This window comes from Euphorbia lathyris, chromosome 4 (assembly GCF_963576675.1).
Source record: "Euphorbia lathyris chromosome 4, ddEupLath1.1, whole genome shotgun sequence".
Classification (NCBI taxonomy): Eukaryota; Viridiplantae; Streptophyta; class Magnoliopsida; order Malpighiales; family Euphorbiaceae; genus Euphorbia; species Euphorbia lathyris.
In genome coordinates this window covers 16,866,229-16,884,518 of record NC_088913.1, presented here as the reverse complement: position 1 = coordinate 16,884,518, position 18,290 = coordinate 16,866,229, and the positions used below count along the sequence as shown (strand labels likewise).

Below are 18,290 nucleotides of genomic sequence, written 5' to 3'. Positions count from 1 at the left end.
AAATGTTTCAATTGTGTTTATCTCTAACGCCCAAGCTTCAAACTCGATATACAAGTTTCTCACCTTTAACATAAAAGTCTCTTATGAAAATAAACCTAAAAATGAACATTAACGGTTTTAAAATGGAAAAAGTTAAGAATTAAAGTTGTTTAAAACCACTAAAAAATGGGTCCGGATTGTAACAATTTGAATTGTTCAGTGATTGTTATTGATGTGTAAAAAAATGATATATATACATAACACAGTTCACGTTTCAGTGAAACACTAATTCTAGAGTCTAGGCTAGAAATATGGAACTAACTGTTGTGTAAATACAGTAAATTCTATAAACAGTAAATACTAATAAATATCTCTAATACACCCCCGTAGTTGAAAGGTTCGGAGGCCGAACATTGAGACTATTTCTGAAATCTTCAAACAGTGGTGAGGGCAGCCCTTTTGTAAAAATGTCGGCTATTTGATATCGGGACGGGACATGGAGCACACGGGCTTCGCCTTTGGCGACCCGTTCCCGGACAAAGTGAATATCCATCTCGACATGCTTTGTGCGATGGTGTTGAACTGGATTTCCGGTGAGATAGATGGCGCTAACATTATCACAGTAAACAACGGTAGATTTCTGTCTCGGATATCCGAGCTCAAGTAGAAGGTTGCGAATCCAGCATGTTTCAGACACTACATTTGCTACTCCACGATATTCTGCTTCGGCACTCGAGCGAGACAGTGTGGGTTGTCGTTTTGCTGACCAAGATATAAGGTTATCTCCAAGAAAAACACAGTACCCGGAGGTTGATCGACGGGTATCGGGACATCCAGCCCAGTCAGCATCGGTGTAGGAGATCAATTGACATGGAGATGAGCAATTAAGGTGAGACCAAGATCAAGAGTGCCTTATACATACCGAAGGATGCGTTTAAGAGCTGCCATATGGGATGTCTTCGAGTCGTGCATGAACAGGCAAATTTGCTGAACCGCGTATGAGATGTCCGGCCTGGTGAGAGTAAGGTATTGAAGGGCACCTGCTAACTATTTGTATTCTGTGGGATTGTGATGAGTTGAGCCAGATGAGATGCTGAGTTTTTGTTTTGTGTCAACCGGAGTAGCAGCAGGATTGCAGGAACCAAGACCAGCTTTGTCAATAATTTCCGAGGCATATTTCCTTTGAGATAGAAATATGCAACCCGGTGAGTGTGTAACTGATATGCCCAAGAAGTAGTGAAGAGGTCCCAAATCTTTCATTGCAAATTCAGAATACAACTAAGAGAGAATCGACGACTGGAGTTTATCAGAGGAGGTGACAAGTACAATATCATCAACATAGAGTAGGATGTAGGCGGTCTCCGTGCCTTGCTGATGAATAAACAGAGAGTGATCAGATATGTTGTTGGTGAACCCCACTTTGGTAACAAATGCAGCAAACCTCTGGTACCAGGCCCTAGGTGCTTGCTTCAAGCCATACAGAGATTTCTGAAGCAGACAGACATGATCAAGATGTTTGGGATCACGGAAACCCAAAGGTTGATGCATATATACTGTTTCATTGAGATTGCCATGGAGGAATGCATTTTTTACATCCAATTGACGGATATTCCATTGTTTGGATAGAGCAATGCTAAGAACAGCACGGATGGTTGCTGGTTTGACCACAGGACTGAACGTTTCACCACAATCGACACCAGCTAACTGTCTTGACCCATTGCCAACCAGTCTTGCTTTATACCTCTCGAAGGATCCGTCTGATTTCGTCTTGTGCCTGAAAATCCATCAACTACGAATAACATTAGCATTATTTGGACGGGATATGAGTACCCACGTCTTATTTTCAATAAGAGCCTCAAATTCATCAGTCATGGCTTGTGTCCAATTTGGATCACTTAATGCAAGAATGGGTGTTTTGGGAATGGGGGATATGTTGGGAGGTGCAGAAACAGAAAAATTTAGCATTCGACGGGGCTTGTGAATGTCATGTTTGGCGCGGGTGGTCATAGAATGGTTGTTTGGATTGGGTAGGGAATTAGTTATATCTGGTGAATTAGTATCAGTAGTAATGGAAGGCATGGTAGGGGATAGGATTGTAGTGTGCGATGGGGAACACGATGTTGGAGACAAGATAGGGGCAGACGACTCGAAGGAGGAGGAGGGTGACGACGGTGCAAACACGATAGGGACAGACGACGTAAAGGGAGAAGGGGACAGCGGCGTTGCCGATGCAACAGGAGCGGACGACGCGGAGGACTGTGGTGTCGATAACGACACGGACGAGACTCGAGGTGACGACGATACGGAACGAACATGAGGGGACGCGACTACGGGGGACACGGATCGACGGTGACGCACAAGGAGACGATGACGGAGGTGATTTGGGAAACTGAGGTGATATGGCAGAAGCAGGGAGTAGGGAACCTGTGTCTTCCGTAGGAATTGCAAGGATAGGGGCGCTAGGTGCTGATGCGAACGAAAAGGGGTAGACTGACTCACTAAACACAACGTGACGGGATATGATGATTTTATTTGTGGAAGGATTAAAGCATTTATACCCTCTGTGATTCGACGAATAGCCGAGAAACACACACGGAGAGGATCGAGCTTCGAGTTTATGACGAGATGTGGACGGAATGAGAGGAAAACAAAGGCATCCGAACACACGTAGATGAGAGTAGGTGGGATCTTTTTGATATAGAATTTTGGTGGGAGAATTATAACCAAAGACTTTGTGAGGGTAAATGTTTAGGAGATATGTTGCAAGTTCAAGGGCATGATGCTAAAATTGAAATGGAATTGATGCATGGTTCATAACAGTGCGGATGACATTGTTAATAGATCGGATTGTGCGTTCGGATTTACCGTTTTGAGATGATGTGTATGGACAGGAAAAACGAAATTGCATCCCATGATTATTGCAAAATTGATGAAAGGATTGATTGTTAAATCCACCTCCATTGTCACACTGGAAAACTTTTGATTTTTCCGCTCAAATTGAGTTTGGACATATGAACTGAAGGTAAGGAAAACAGAAAATACTTGTGATTTATTAGCTAATGGAAACGTCCACAAAAAATTTGTATAGCTATCAAGGAACAACACATAGTAACAATGACCACTAGAACTTAAAGTAGGAGAAGTTCAGATATCACTATGAATTACATCAAAGGGCATACATGCAACATTATACGAGGATTGAAACAGTAATTTGACTTGTTTTCCATTAATGCAAGAAGAACAAACAGAAATATCCTTAATCCTATTACAAGAAATTAAATTTTTATTCTGTAGGACACTCAACATAGGAAGTCCTGGATGACCTAAACGACTATGCCAGACATCGGAAAACAATGCAGTAAAAGCGGAGTGAGAGGAGGACGACATGGGAGGATTAGATGTGACTAGATAGAGGTCCCCTATACTGTTACATCTCATGATAGGTGTTCCCGTCTGTATATCCTTCACAGAAAAACCCAAAGGGTCAAATTCTACAGAAACATGGTTATTTTTAGTAAATTTACGGACGAAAATAAGATTTTTGATAAGTTGTGGAGCATGTAAGACATCATTTAATTTTAAGGGATAGTGTTTGGTAGCTAAATGTATATTGCCAGATCCACAAATTGGGACACAAGTACCAATACCAACAATAATATTACCATTGAAGCTCGAATTAAAATAAGACGTACGTGTACCTTTTTGAGCTGTCATGTGAGATGCTGCTCCTGTGTCCATATGCCATTGATCAGGGGGTGGGGTGATTGACATGGTGTGCATGGCTTCTGCAATGTCGGTTGGAACATATGATGGGGAGACCATATTGACATGTGCCTACTGTGTGTTTGGGCGCGGACTAAGGATGCCAAATTGAGAGACCGGTCGGCCTGATGAGTATTGTGGCTGCCAATTGTTTGTCGGGAAGGGGCAGGGTGGAGTGGCCCACAGCTATTGAGGCACCCATGGGTATTCAGGAGCCCAGGGCATGTATAGGGATGGCAACGGGTAGGGTACCCGCGGGTAGTGCTAATCCCAAACCCTTACCCGTTTATTTTTCAATTACCCGTACCCGTTCCATTACCCTAACGCGTATATTTTTGCATCCCATACCCTTCCCATTTAATTCGCGGGTACCCACGGGTACCCTTACCCGTTAAAAATCAATAAATAAAACAAAAAATATTATAAATTTAACAAAGTATAAATTTAATAAATCATTTATCTAAAAATTGAACAAATTAAACCTTAATCAATAAGAATAAATAGCTTAGTGATATCACTCAGTGGTTGAAAAACAAAAGATTGGGATTTAAAATCTCAAATATTACATTTAAAAAACAATAATTTTTTTAATATATAAAAGGATTATGACGGGTAACGGGTACCGCGTACCCTGGGGGATATTCCCATACCCGTCTCATTACCCTAACGGGTAATTATTTTGATCCCATACCCTTTTATACAGGGTACGAGTAGTCCCATTAGGGTCGGGTAGTATCAGGTACCCGCGGGTACACTACCTGTTGCCATCCCTAGGCGTGTAGGCAGCAGGACGGTAGCCTGAGTGAGCGGCAGACCGTGTGTGATAACGGACTCCTCGGTCGCGACTGGTTCGACCGTACCTGCCGCCGCGATAATAGGGCTGTTGACGCTGGTGCGGCAGGCAGGTAGGGGGAAAATGCGGCTGATGGGCGACGGAGTTGGTAGAGGTGGCGGTTAGGGCGACAGTGTCAGACGGCGGAAGATTCTTGCGGGCACGGGTTGTTTCCTCTAATATGAGCATGGATCGGGCTTTGTGAAAGGGGGGGAGAGGGTCCCCATGGAGAATCTGTGTTCCAATAGTGTCATAGGCATCAGTGAGACCAGATATGAGCTGCAGAACTATCTGATCATTGGTAACAGGGCAGTCCACATTGGCTAGTTGGTCAGACAAGGATTTTAGGTTTTGGCAGTATGAGGAGATATCAGAAAAATCGTCTAGTTTGGTTTTGGAGAATTCTTGTTGTAGGAAAAGGGCACGGGAGTGCTTGTTGTCGGAGAATATGTCCTGTAAACGGGTCCAGGCTGTGGCTGTGGCTGCGGTGGAATCTGCTTCAATAATGGTGTGAAGCAAATCAAGGGATATGGTATTGTATATCCATTGAAGGACAACAGCATCAATACGGGACCATAGGTCAGGGTTTCTAGTTTTGAGGGAGGTAGCAGGGGTTTCAAATGGGGGGATGATGTGGTCTAGGACTTTGAATGCTTTGGCATGAAGCTTGAATAAGGCTGCCCAGGTTGGATAGTGACATTTTTCAATGTGCAAGGTAATTTTAATAAATGTTGATATGTTTGAGACTGTCAGGGAGGGATGAGTTGTGGTATTGTTTTCGTTTGTGGGGGATTCAGTATTGGAATTTGCGACGTGTTGGTCATGGCGGCGGAAGGGAGAATCGACGGTGGTGAGACGGTGGGTTTAGGGTTTCTGCCGGCGGCAGAAATTAGGGTTTAGAGGAGAGAGAGATTTCGGAATTTTGAGGGAGGGAGGGAGAAGTAGGGTTTGGTCTCTGATACCATGTAACAATTTGAATTGTTCAGTGATTGTTATTGATGTGTAAAATGATAATATATACATAACACAGTTCACGTTTCAGTGAAACACTAATTCTAGAGTTTAGGCTAGAAATATGGAACTATCTAACTGTTGTGTAAATACAGTAAATTCTATAAACAGTAAATACTAATAAATATCTCTAATACAGATCACCTGCGGGAATGATTTGGAAGATCCAAAACAAAAAACAGTGGTATTTGCTAGCAACAACATAATGGAGGCAGTCAATCAATATGCATTGATCCTAAATCCGATTCAAATCCAATATAGTACCTATGGGTACATAAGAAATGTATTGACTCGATTCTTTTTAATGAATAGATCCGATTGTAACTTCGAATATGGAATTCAAAAGGTATCATTTTTTTTTTTAAATCATCATTTTCTTGATCTGGAGAGCTATTTTCTCACTTCACGTTGTTAAATGATTTAATCAGATTACAATTAGAAATTATAAACAAAACATGAATCAATTTCCTATTTCATAACATGGCTCTAACATGAAGAAAAGTTCATATTCTTTGAGCATAGATCAGATTAATTAATTCAATTTCGTTTTAAAACTTGAGTTTTGGGAATGTCCTCAATTAATTACTAACTATTAACTATATCATGAGATACTGTTTAGGCTTTATACTTTGGCCCTGTTTGGGAATTAGCTGTTAGCTGTTAGCTGATTACATTAGCTGATTTGACTAGCTGTTTGATAATAGCGGTTTGTGCAAAAAGACGAATAAGGGTATTAATTTTGGCGCAGGAGAAGAGGAAGTCTATCTATTAGGGTTAAAGAAGTCCATTAATTTTAATATTAGCGTTTTCATCCCAAAACTCTCTCCCAAACCTCTCTCCACCAAACACTCCAATTAGCGGTTTCAATGGTCAAACCTCTAAAGTTGGTCAAAACCGCTCTTTTTATCCCAAAACGCTCTTTACCAAAGAGGGCCTTTGTCCCAATCGAGGACAACAGCATGATTTAAGGTAGGAATAATTCTTTATAGGGAAAAAAGGTCTAAAGTAGCTTCATTTTATTTTTCTTTTTCCACAAAAGATTAAGATCCTATCATTTCTTTTCCTAATACATTCTTAGCCTCTAAATGTGTCCAAAACCCCTCCAATTTTGAAAACCATCAACTTGAAGTTGCTTAAAGCAATATGATTAACCTCCTACGTCTTGTGACGTTGAGCAAGTAGAGATTTGTACAAGTTGAAGCACAATCACTTTAAGAAAATTCAAGTGGGTTAGTTTAAGAAAATTCAGAGGGTCAATAAATCATTTTAAACAAATTTAAAGATTAGCTACAACTTTAAAGATAGTTAATCCGACGTTGTTTTCGAGGGATAATCAGCTTTTAGGCCAACTGGGAGGGATGTATATCTATATTAGACTCTCTCTTTTTACATGATAAACCATATACTGAATTTATCTCGACTATTTAAATTATAATCCATGGTTGTTGATATATCACTCTCTCTTCAAAATTTAAAACTAAATATTAGCCATTTATGTTAAGATTATTCTATATCATGTTCAAATGACCATGAAACCTTTTATCAAACCCAAGAACTGAAACAACCTAAAACAAGAAAGATTCAAAGAATAAGCCATAACCAAAGCAATGAATCCATATTGCTTTAGCAGCAATGGAAGAATTTCCTTAACCTTTCCATGTACTATAAAAACAAAATTATCATCACAACATAATCACACCCTTTTAATATATTTCAACTGAATTTCCTCCTCTTAACTCTCTCATCATTTCAAAAACACCCTTCACAATTCTTTCTCCTAAAAATGGCAGTAGTGGCTGATGCCCTTGTTTCGAAAGTGTTGGATATGCTGCTTTCCACCATTAGTAGCCAGATTGAGCAAGAAGCCAGGCTTATCTTTGGTGTCAAGAAACAAGTCAAATCACTCACAAGCAATCTCCAATCCATCCAAGCTGTCCTTGTGGATGCAGAGAAAAGGCAACTACAGGAGGTAACTGTTCAACTTTGGCTTGATAGGCTGAAAGTTGTATCCTATGACATTGATGATGTTTTGGATGAATGGAGTTTTGCAATTATGAGATCACAAATTAAGGGTGAGAAATATGCTAAGAAGCCTATAATTAGGAAGGTACGGTCTTTCATCCTATGTTCTTTTCATGAAGTTGTTTTCCGGCATCATATTGCTGTCAAAATTACAGAACTTAATGAAAGACTAGATGTTATTGCCAATGAGAAAGATAAGTATGGTTTTCGATTACTGAAAGGCGATAACGAACAAGTTGAACGGCCCATAACTACCTCTTTTGTTGACATATCAGAGGTGAAAGGCAGAGAGGTCGATAAAGAAAAACTCGTAAACTTTTTGTTGGCTGAGAGTAGTGAAACGCCAAAGCTCCATCTCGTGTCTATAGTAGGCATGGGAGGGATTGGAAAAACGACTCTTGCCAAACTAGTCTATAATGATGAAATGGTGAAGACCCGTTTCGAGAAAAGAATATGGGTCTGTGTCTCTGATCCTTTTGATGAGATTAGGATTGCCAAAGCAATTCTTGAATCTTCTCAAGGTTCTACTCCAAACCAAGTTGAGTTGCAAAATATAGTGGAGAAAATCCAGGAGTCTAGTGGGGGAAAAAAGTTTTTAGTTGTTTTAGATGATGTATCGAATGAAGATCCTAAGAAGTGGAAACAATTGGAAGATTGTCTGAAATGTGGTTTACCAGGAAGTAAGATTCTGGTGACTACACGTAAGGAAAATGTAGCAACAATCATGGGTTGCACACAATCAGACATATTCCGAATTGGATTGTTGTCCAAGGAGGAATTCTGGTCAATATTTTGTGACATTGCTTTCCTTGGGAAGTCTAGTTTAGAGAGGGAAGGTCTAGAAGACATTGGTAAAGAACTTGTAGGCAAGTGCAAGGGCTTGCCTCTTGCTGTGAAAACAATAGGAGGTCTTTTGCGTTTTAAGAGAACCCAAAACGAGTGGCAAAGTGTGTTAGATAGCGAATTTTGGGAATTGGAGGAAGTTGAAAGAGATATTTTAGCCCCATTATGGTTAAGTTATTATGACTTACCCTCTCCTTTGAAACAATGCTTCTCATACTGTGCCACTTATCCTAAAGATTATAGGATTGAAAAAGATCAATTGATTGAGCAATGGATGGCTCAAGATTACCTTAAAGAAACACAAACTAAGGATAAGGAAACGATTGGTGATTACTACTTCCAAAGTTTATTCATGAGATCTCTCTTTCAAGACTTTGAAGTAGAAGACCTATTGGATGGAAAGACTATATACTGTAAGATGCATGATATGGTGCATGATTTTGCTGCATCACTAGTTAAAAAAGAACATTGTTTCACCATGGAGTTTGGACAAAGAAACCCATTTCCTAGTTCATTCAAAAACCTAGAAAACTTGCGTAGTTTTAGTGTCCAATCAAGTCCTATGATTAGGGTTTCTTTACCTAAAATATTCAGTGAATTAACTTGCTTGAGATCACTAAACTTAAGTGGTTGTGGTGTTGTAGAAATACCATCTAAAATAAGTAAATTGATCCACTTGAGACTTCTCAACTTGTCTCATAATGCAAAGTTGAAGAACTTGCCTGAAAAGGTATGCAGATTGTATAATTTGCAAACCTTAAATGTGGATTGGTGTCAAGATCTACAAAAGCTTCCCAAAGGGATTGGAGAACTAGTCAATTTGAGGCATGTTCATAATTTTCAATCTCTATTTTTGTTGCCAAAACGAATTGGGAGTTTAAGTGGTCTCAGAAGGTTAGATCGGGTCAATATTGATCTTAATAACAAAGAAGCTTTTTCTCTTAAAGATCTCAAGAACTTGAATCACATTAGTGGATCATTGGACATTAGATGGCTAAACAGTAGTTCATATGATGTTGAAGATGCTAAGCAAGCACATTTGAAGGAAAAGAAATATATCATTGGACTGGGTCTACTGTTTCCTTTTTTGTCAACTGAGTACCAGCCAAGGCAAGAACGGTATGAAGAGTTACTTGAAGCTTTATTCGAGGAATCTCCAACATTTTCGGAACCACAAGATAAGTTAGTTGAAGCTTTACAGCCTCCTCCAAGTTTGGAACTCCTAAGAATACATAACTACATGGGTAAAAAAAGTCCAAGTTGGATCAACTCACTAACTTATCTTAGAAAACTTCAACTGATGAACTGGAGCAATTGCAAGTATTTCCCTCCTTTAGGGAAATTGCCTTGCCTTGAATTCCTTGACTTAACCTTCTTTGACAGAGTTAAAGAAGCTGGTGTTGAATTTCTGGGGATGGATGAGAGCATGCTTGTGTCGTCTTCATCATCGTCAAATGTTTCATTATTCCCTAAGTTGACAACTCTAAGTTTCATTTCCATGTATGAGTGGGAAGAGTGGAATAATTATGCTGGAGATGAAGAAATAATGCCATGCCTCAGATCTCTAACACTCCTTGAATGTGAAAAGCTGAAGGCATTGCCAAATTTTATTCTCAAAAAGACTCCAGTTCTACAACTGAGCATTGCTCAATGTTATCATCTGAAAGTTTAAACAAAAACACAAAGATCTTGGTAATTTTTTTATTTCTTCTCCTTCTTGTTCATTCTAACCCCATTCCAATTTCAAAAGCACTTTAATACTCTTAATATGCATACTATTTGTCACAGATTTGGAAGATTGGGATTAAATAAAATGGAGTTCAAATTATCAACTCCGGGTTGTGATTTGCAGGTGAGAAAATGTTGGAGTTGAACCTTGTTGCGATGCATAGCATTATTATATTTTCCTTGCTTTTCTTTTATGTTGGCTTGCTGATTTTTTATTATCAACTCAGATGCACACATGCAATAGATTGGAGCTTTGCTGGAAAATGAATTCATCGGGAGAAATCGTTGAGCATGGAAATGTTATTTGATGTCATAGTTGTGATTAATACTTCTAACTTTATTTTGTATTTTATTGGATATTGACTTCAAGGTTACAACTCATCAAATTTAATGATTATAAAAACAAAATAAATAGGTAATGTTTTTCTGTAAAGATTTTTTGTATTAGAATTATTGCAGGAGCTAGTTTAAGATGCAAGACCTGAAGTTCGAAGAAGAGTTACAGTTTGAAAGAGTTTCTTGGAAGTTCAAAGATTAGATTTTGGTGATTTATTTTCTGTTTACATACTGTAACAGTCTTGTTAAGGGTTGAGAAGGCCCCACAAAAGGAAGCTTGTTTGTGAGACTGGAAAAGTCTTGTTGGCATAGAAGTTTCTCGCAAGGTTCTTTGAGAAATCATCAAAGTTTTCTTGGTAGCATAGGAAGAACCAGAGGGAACCGTAATGTTCAGTGTAGAAACTATAGGGTTGTAACTCATTTAGCTCTTGCCCGTTGAAAATAGTTGATACTAGAGAGAAAATCTGTAACACCCTGTCCAATACACTTTGGGCCTCACGGCTTTAAAACGCGTCTGCATGTATTGGATTCTCATCTTATTAATCCACCTGGTTCGTCCCCGAATTACATCGTACATGGAGAGTCGGCTCTGATACCAATTGTAACATCCTGTCCAATACAATATAGATATTGTCCGCTCTGGCCCAAATCCAACACCTTGGGTCTCACCAATTTAAAACACGTCTGCATGTATTGGATTCTTATCTTATTAATAAGTCTCAATCACCGTCTCTCCATTTCTACTGTGGGATTCAGTTCATACCTACCCTATCGTCATCCCTTAAGGCCGCTCCTTACTCAGGCCTTCTACCCCAACGCCACCTATTTCGGACCAAGTCGTTACAAAATCTCAAGGAGGATCCTTGGGGATTGGATGTAGGCAACAAAAGCCGAACCACGATAGACTTTGAGTTTGATCTCTCTATCGCTTATTGTTTCTTAATATGCTGCATATTCTTTTGTCCAATCTGAAAACGTCTCATATATGTAGCCCCTCACTTATAATATGACAATTTGCTTCAGTTCATAATGTGATACAACTTTTTCTATTACCGATTACAAATATATGCATGTTAATAATTGTATAATAACATGTCGCAGAAAATTGCTATTATTATACAATTATCAATGTTCATATAGTTGTAAGCAATCATATCAAATTGGGAATAAGGGTGAAAAGTAAAAGTGCATAGGCTAAAAGATTCTAAATCAAAGCACATGCACATGAGGCCAATTAAAGAAGTAGAGTAGGCACAGATAGGAGACTTTTTATTTATCATAATAGTTTGACTCGAGAGGGTTCAGAGAGGACTAATTTGGCTTAGAACCAAACATCTTGGTTTGGAAATGAGTTTGGTCAGCAACAAACGCAGGAGTTCTATGGAGGAAGTTGCTTAGAGAAATTATCATTTAACATGATATGATTCTTGTTAATTTTGGTACACAATAAACGTATATACAATTGGGCAGAGGTTTTAGGTCTCAAAATCAACAATTCATCTCATAAAATCTTCAGATAGATCGATTATAATATTCAGTAACAGAAAGCATACCTTGACAAAAAGATTGAATCTCCTTCTGGATTTGTGAGATTAACAGAGAATCCGCTTGGGAGAACCTTGCAAACAAAGAGATCCAGCCAAACATCTGCTGCAGCATCAATCCAAATTTGAGCTATGGAAGGAGAAACGGAGTGGAGAATCAAGGATAGGACTATACCATCGCATCAATCCAAGTCACTTGTGGATCTGAATGGCGCCATCTATGGACCCGCACTTTGTTTCTCTCCAGTGAGAATTGAAGAAAACAACACCGATGATTAGGGAGCAGTGACTCTAGCAGTAATGGATTGCGAAAGAGCCATTGGAGAACAGAAAATCTCGTTGAGAGTAAAGAACATTAATTTAAATCTCATTGGGACAAATAAATTTGACAACATGCTGTGACTAAAACTATCCGTTGTAAAGTGGGTTTTATAGCAAGGGCCGTTTGGAGGATTAGGGTTGTAAATGAGCTGGGCTTATGAGCAGTTCGGTGGTCAGCGTGATAAAAGTGCGGTTCGACTCAGTTCGATTTGTAAACAAGTCGTTCGTGAGAACGATTTACTAGCTCGGTTCATAAACGAGCCAAACTTGAGCAGATCAAAGCTCGGTTTGAAAGCTCGCGAACAGGCTCGATTATAACATTTAGGGTAAATAATTATAAGATCTTTATGTTTTTACTTAATACGTTAGTAAGTCCATCATGTTATTACAAGGTCCTTAAGTTTTATCGTAATCAATTCTTTAGTCCTTCCATCTGTTTTTGTGAATTAGAGTCCAAAATTGACCCTAGTTATATACATAAAAAAAAATTAATCTTTTAGTTTCAAATTTAATTTAATTAGTTTTAATGAAGTTTTTGAACTATATATACACCGAAATTAATATACTTGAAAAACTATATTATTAATTTTTTTAAATTGTAATTATTTTTTTGATATAATATCTTTAAACTAATATTAAATATTATTATAAATTTTTTAAAATTCATATATATTTTTTTCATTCGTAAAATTTATTAGAATTGTAATTTTTTTTACAATGATAGTCTTACTCCTATTTTAATAATTTTTGAAATATTTTTTATTTATTTTTTAGTCAATAGATTTTACGTTATTAAATTAAAGTTCTATAATTGTATAAAATTTAATAAATCAAATACCTTATATTGAAGTTTATATTGGAGAGATTGTGATTATGTAGATTAAAACATAAAGTAAAGGGTAATTTTGGTATTTTAAAATTTATTTAGTATAGTTTGACCATTGACCCAAGCATAAGGACTAAGGAGTTAATAAAACTAAAAACTGAATGACTATATAATTATTTCTAAAAATATAGGGACTAAGTAGTGTATTAGGTAAAAACACAGGGACCATATAATTATTTACCCTAACATTTATGAACAAATTTTAGTCTTGTACAAAATTATATAGTTTTGTGTTAGTTTACAAATATCTAAACTTAATATTATTTCATTTGCGGCCTAATACTCCTCCAGCCCCCTTAACTTATCCAAATTGGTTACTTTACCCCCTCAACTTATCGAATATCCTATTTATCCCCTTAACTTCATAAAAGTGGTATTTCTCACCCCCTCAACTTATCCATTTATCCCCTCAACTCATAGAATATCATATTTACCCCCTTAACTTTATTAAAATGGTATTTCTCACCCCTTCAACTTGCCCATTTACCCCCTCCCCAACTCATAGAATGTCCTATTTACCTCCTTAACTTCATAAACGTGGTATTTCTCACCTCTTACAATCCGTCATCGATACCTAAATTGATACATTTTTTAAACGTTAAACCTATATTGGTGCTATTTTGTATGTGGAACCTAAATTGATACTTCTCCAAAATCATAAGCCTATTTTGGTACATTTTCCCTACATATAATTTCTTTAACTTGTTTATATTAATATTCTTAGTTTTTTATAAAAAAAAATATATATATTCTTGTTATTTGTATCTTTTATTCCTTCTTTCTCTTTACTTTTTTTACTAGTTAAATTTTGATTATCAAATTAAAACAAAATAAAAAATTGATATTAAAAATATATATTTTCAAACTCATTTGAATAAGTGCTATTAATTTTGCACTATAAAAGGGTAAGAAATACCACTTTTATGGAGTTAAGGGAGTAAATATGATCATAAGAGGTGAGAGATACCACTTTTATGGAGTTAAGATGGTAAATAGGACATTCAATGAGTTGATGATGGGTAAAATGACTAATTTGGACAAGTTAAGGGGGTGGAAAATACCATTTCTATGGAGTTAAGGGGTTAATAGGACATTCGATGAGTTTGAGGGGTAAAATGACCAATTTGAACAAGTTAACGGGGCTGGAGGAGCATTAAGCCTTTCATTTGCTATTAGATAAGTTCGTCCACAAACGTAATAAATGAGTAATAGATGAATTATTTGTAAGCATTTTGTTTATTTATTCACGAATTTTGCTTGTGCGCTTGTTTATATACACAATTAAAGAGTTATTTGCGAGCAAATTTCATAAATATAATTAACAATTTACTCACAAACAATTCATGGTTAGATAAATTTTTTAATGAATCAAATTCAAAGAGGATTTTGGACTCGAAACAAGCCCGAAACTCTGATCGAACTCGTTTATTTTCTAATGAGTTGAGCCGAACTTGAGCAAGGTAAAGCTCGTCTTGGATTCGAACTCGTTAATTTTATAACGAGCCGAGTTTGAGCAGACCAAAACCTACTCCGCTCGATTACAGCCCTATGAAGGACTACTCATACATAAAACAACACGTCACTTTTGTCATGATAAAAATGACATCGTTTTATGTATGGAGATCCTTGAGAGTCTTACTAAAATTTCACCACAAAATGAGTTATCTAATTTTTATTGGAACATAAATAACACTTCGGTTATTTAATCATTGACAAATTCAAATTTATCGAACCAAGTGAAACATTAGTCATAATTCAATTACGAAGTGTGCATTTATATGGATATTATATCATGATTTGTGCCTATAAGGATACTGTCAATTCTGCATATGATAGTTTATGTTTTGGATACGATATTATACAGTGTAATTTCAAACTTTGTAACGGAAGGGGATTGGACCTGTATACGGACCCCTATATGGTTATATTATATGCAATAGATATATGGAAGATTCATACAGTAAAACCTCTATAAATTAATATTCGATAAATTAATAAACTCTTTAAAATAATAACTTCTTCCGGTTCCGACTTGGGTCAGTTCAAAAAATGACCAATTTTAATAAATTAATAAGATAATAATTTTCTGGAACAACCCTTTATAAATACCTTGTATTATTACCTCTATAAATTAATAATTTCTCAAATACATATGCGAAATATATATAAATATATACTTAGGATAATTTAGCAAAATATGAATCTATAGTATTTTGTTTTTTCTTGAAATTTAAATCTAGTTGAATTTCTTCTTTAACTATTCTCAGTGCATTTCCGGTGTATCCTTGTCAAATTGTAACCAAAAATTATAAAGAGTGGATGATGCTATAATTGTTTCCTTTCTTGTGACTGGTTTCAAAGGTACCGAATCATCCTCAGCTTCATCCTCAATTGAATTTTGCATAACTATCGACATAATTTCTTTTAAACTTTGGACTTGTGAGTATTCATTGTTTTCACCTGGGTAATCTAATATTTGATTGACATCCATTAGATTGCGGTAACCAAGCTGACCAATCATTCCCTCAAGTTCATGAATGTTTTCTTTAGTGGTTGCTTCCTCTAAATTCGTCGTGACAGATTCATCTTATATACGAATTTTGCAATGTTTGAAACAATTTGTTATTGTCTCTTGTTTGATATCTATTTTCCAAGATGAGACTGTAAGGTTTATCGCATCTAACACATTAGTAATTCAATGAACTTCCATATAAATTTTATATAGTATTTCATTAACTATGATATATTGAATATTTTTAACATAAATATAATGAACTTCTAAGTTCAATTAACTTATGTAATGCACATTTAATTTGATTTGTTTATTGATTAAGATAAAAACTTTATTTAAATTAGTAATTTAAAATCACCCTATAAATAATTTATCGATTAATTAATAACTCTATAAATTAATAAAATTCTATGGTCCCAACATTATTAATTTATAGAGGTTTTACTGTACTAAGATCATTATGAATAATAGAAGAATAGATGACGACCCTGAATAGTCAATGAAGGATTCGGATCGAAGATCCGTAATAATAAAAAGAAATTTTTCGCATTTCAAAACTTCGAAAATTTTCTTTTGCTATTATCAAGGTGGATGAATCTTTTGGGTATAGCAGGAAAATTTTCTTTCTATTACTACTGATCTTTGATCCGAATCCTTCATTGATTATTCAAGGTTTTCATTTATTCTTCTATTATTCATAAAAATCTTACTACGATCTTCCATATATCTATTGTATATGGTTAGATATAATAGGTGTCCAAAACTTTGAACAGTTGAAAGGGTCAGAATATTAAACTGTTTATGCTGGAAATTAGATGGTCTGACAAGCGTTAAATTTAAAATTACACCGTTTCATGGAAGATAAATTTTGTACGTGGAATCTCCTATTATCCTTTTAAAATTAGATGAGCTACTAGTTGTCCCTAAATAATTGGGTTGGACTGGCGTTGCTCTCGCCATCTCCTTCTGGGCCAGACAGTGAGACGGCCTCTTCCTTTCCAGTACACTTTCGATAGTCTGCCTGTGTCAATCTCGGTGGGGCTATATTAAGATTTTGAAAATCAAATCCCACACCCAAACAGAAAAGCTGACCTTAACAAAATATATTTTTCTAACAAACAACGAAAATCATTTGTTGAGTTATCAAGTCGCCATTAGTCAAATTTTTTTTATTTACTAACTTTATAAATGAAAAAATATCACATGGTTTTTCTTTAATCATCTGCTAATTATTAATATTAGCTGATCTCGAATCATTTCGAGACTAAAACTTTGTTGTTGTTTATTAACAGGTCGATTCAAGTTATCTTGTTTTTATAAATTTTGAATCTAATCTAAAAATAGATGAGCGTGGACTCGTTCAAACCTTATACTAAAATTTTCAAGCCTAACCCATTGAATACAGTACTGGTGAACAAGTCTTTTTGTCCCTACAGTTACAAAATTTCAAGTTGTCTGAACTTCATTCCCGAATTTTTGACTTGCTTTCCCAAAAAAAAATTGACCCATATAAATCACTTAATATCCAAATTTAAGTTTTAACAAATTTTTTTATGTACAACAAAGGCATAATATCTATTTGACTCCCTAAATCATTTATTAGATCCCTGAACTAATAAAAAATCATCAATTGAGTTCCAATTCTAAACAAAAATCATCAATTAAATCAATCGGTTAAACAGTTTCAGACCCTCCTCCCCAAACCCATTTTGAACCAACACAAATATTATTACAGTCTATTTCAAATAGTCAGAGTTTCTAATTTTAGGATAGAATGAGAACTCAATTGATGATTTTTGCTTAGTTCATGGACTTGATTGATAATTTTGATAGTTTATGATCCTAATTGATTTTGAAGCTTTAGTTTGAGAACCAAACTAGGTGTAATGCCTACAATAAACTGTAAAGGAAAATCTCTATAATTGTACCTGATGAAAATCAACAATACAACTCAATTCGGTTTTAAAGAAAAAATCAGTGATTCAATTCACTTATGAATCTTTTTACTCGGATAGTAGGCCTGATTTTGATCCAAGTGTGGTCATTGTAATAAAATCACTAAAGTTTTGCTCCGACCACAATAAAGTCACAATAGCCAATTTAGTGCCAAGTGGCACTAGAATGATGACAGGGACAATTTGCAAGGGAGGTCTATGTCACGCGTCAACTACGTATAAAAAAATCCACCTGACATACATATGTATGCCACGTGGCAATGGATTAAAAAAAATTAAAAAAAAATTAACTATGGTTATAAAGTCAGGTAAAATAAAATTAATTGTTATTCAACCCACCTAATTCCAAGTATTGTAAAAATTTCAAGGATATATCGTAAAATTGATTTTGCAAATCGTCTGTCATTATTCCAGTATTACATGCACACTAAACCGGACTAAACCGGTCATTGTGACTTTAATGTGGCCGGGGAAAATTTATTGTTCTCCAAAACCAAATCGAAATAACACTTTGAAAAAATGTATTAAATGAACAGGTAATTACAAATACAAGGCAATA

General features: G+C 36.0%; 1 protein-coding gene across 1 annotated transcript; it reads left to right on the top strand.

Moving 5' to 3' along the window:
* Positions 1-7,367: 7,367 nt before the first annotated feature.
* On the top strand, positions 7,368-10,572 carry LOC136226111 (putative disease resistance protein RGA3). Its single transcript, XM_066014442.1, has one exon. It carries the CDS (start codon positions 7,368-7,370, stop codon positions 10,119-10,121), a length of 2,754 nt encoding a protein of 917 aa, XP_065870514.1. The 3' UTR covers positions 10,122-10,572.
* Positions 10,573-18,290: the final 7,718 nt, after the last annotated feature.

Bases quoted from the DNA above. Each gene is read 5' to 3' on its own strand.
- LOC136226111 (XM_066014442.1), top strand. From the start codon at position 7,368: ATGGCAGTAGTGGCTGATGCCCTTGTTTCGAAAGTGTTGGATATGCTG.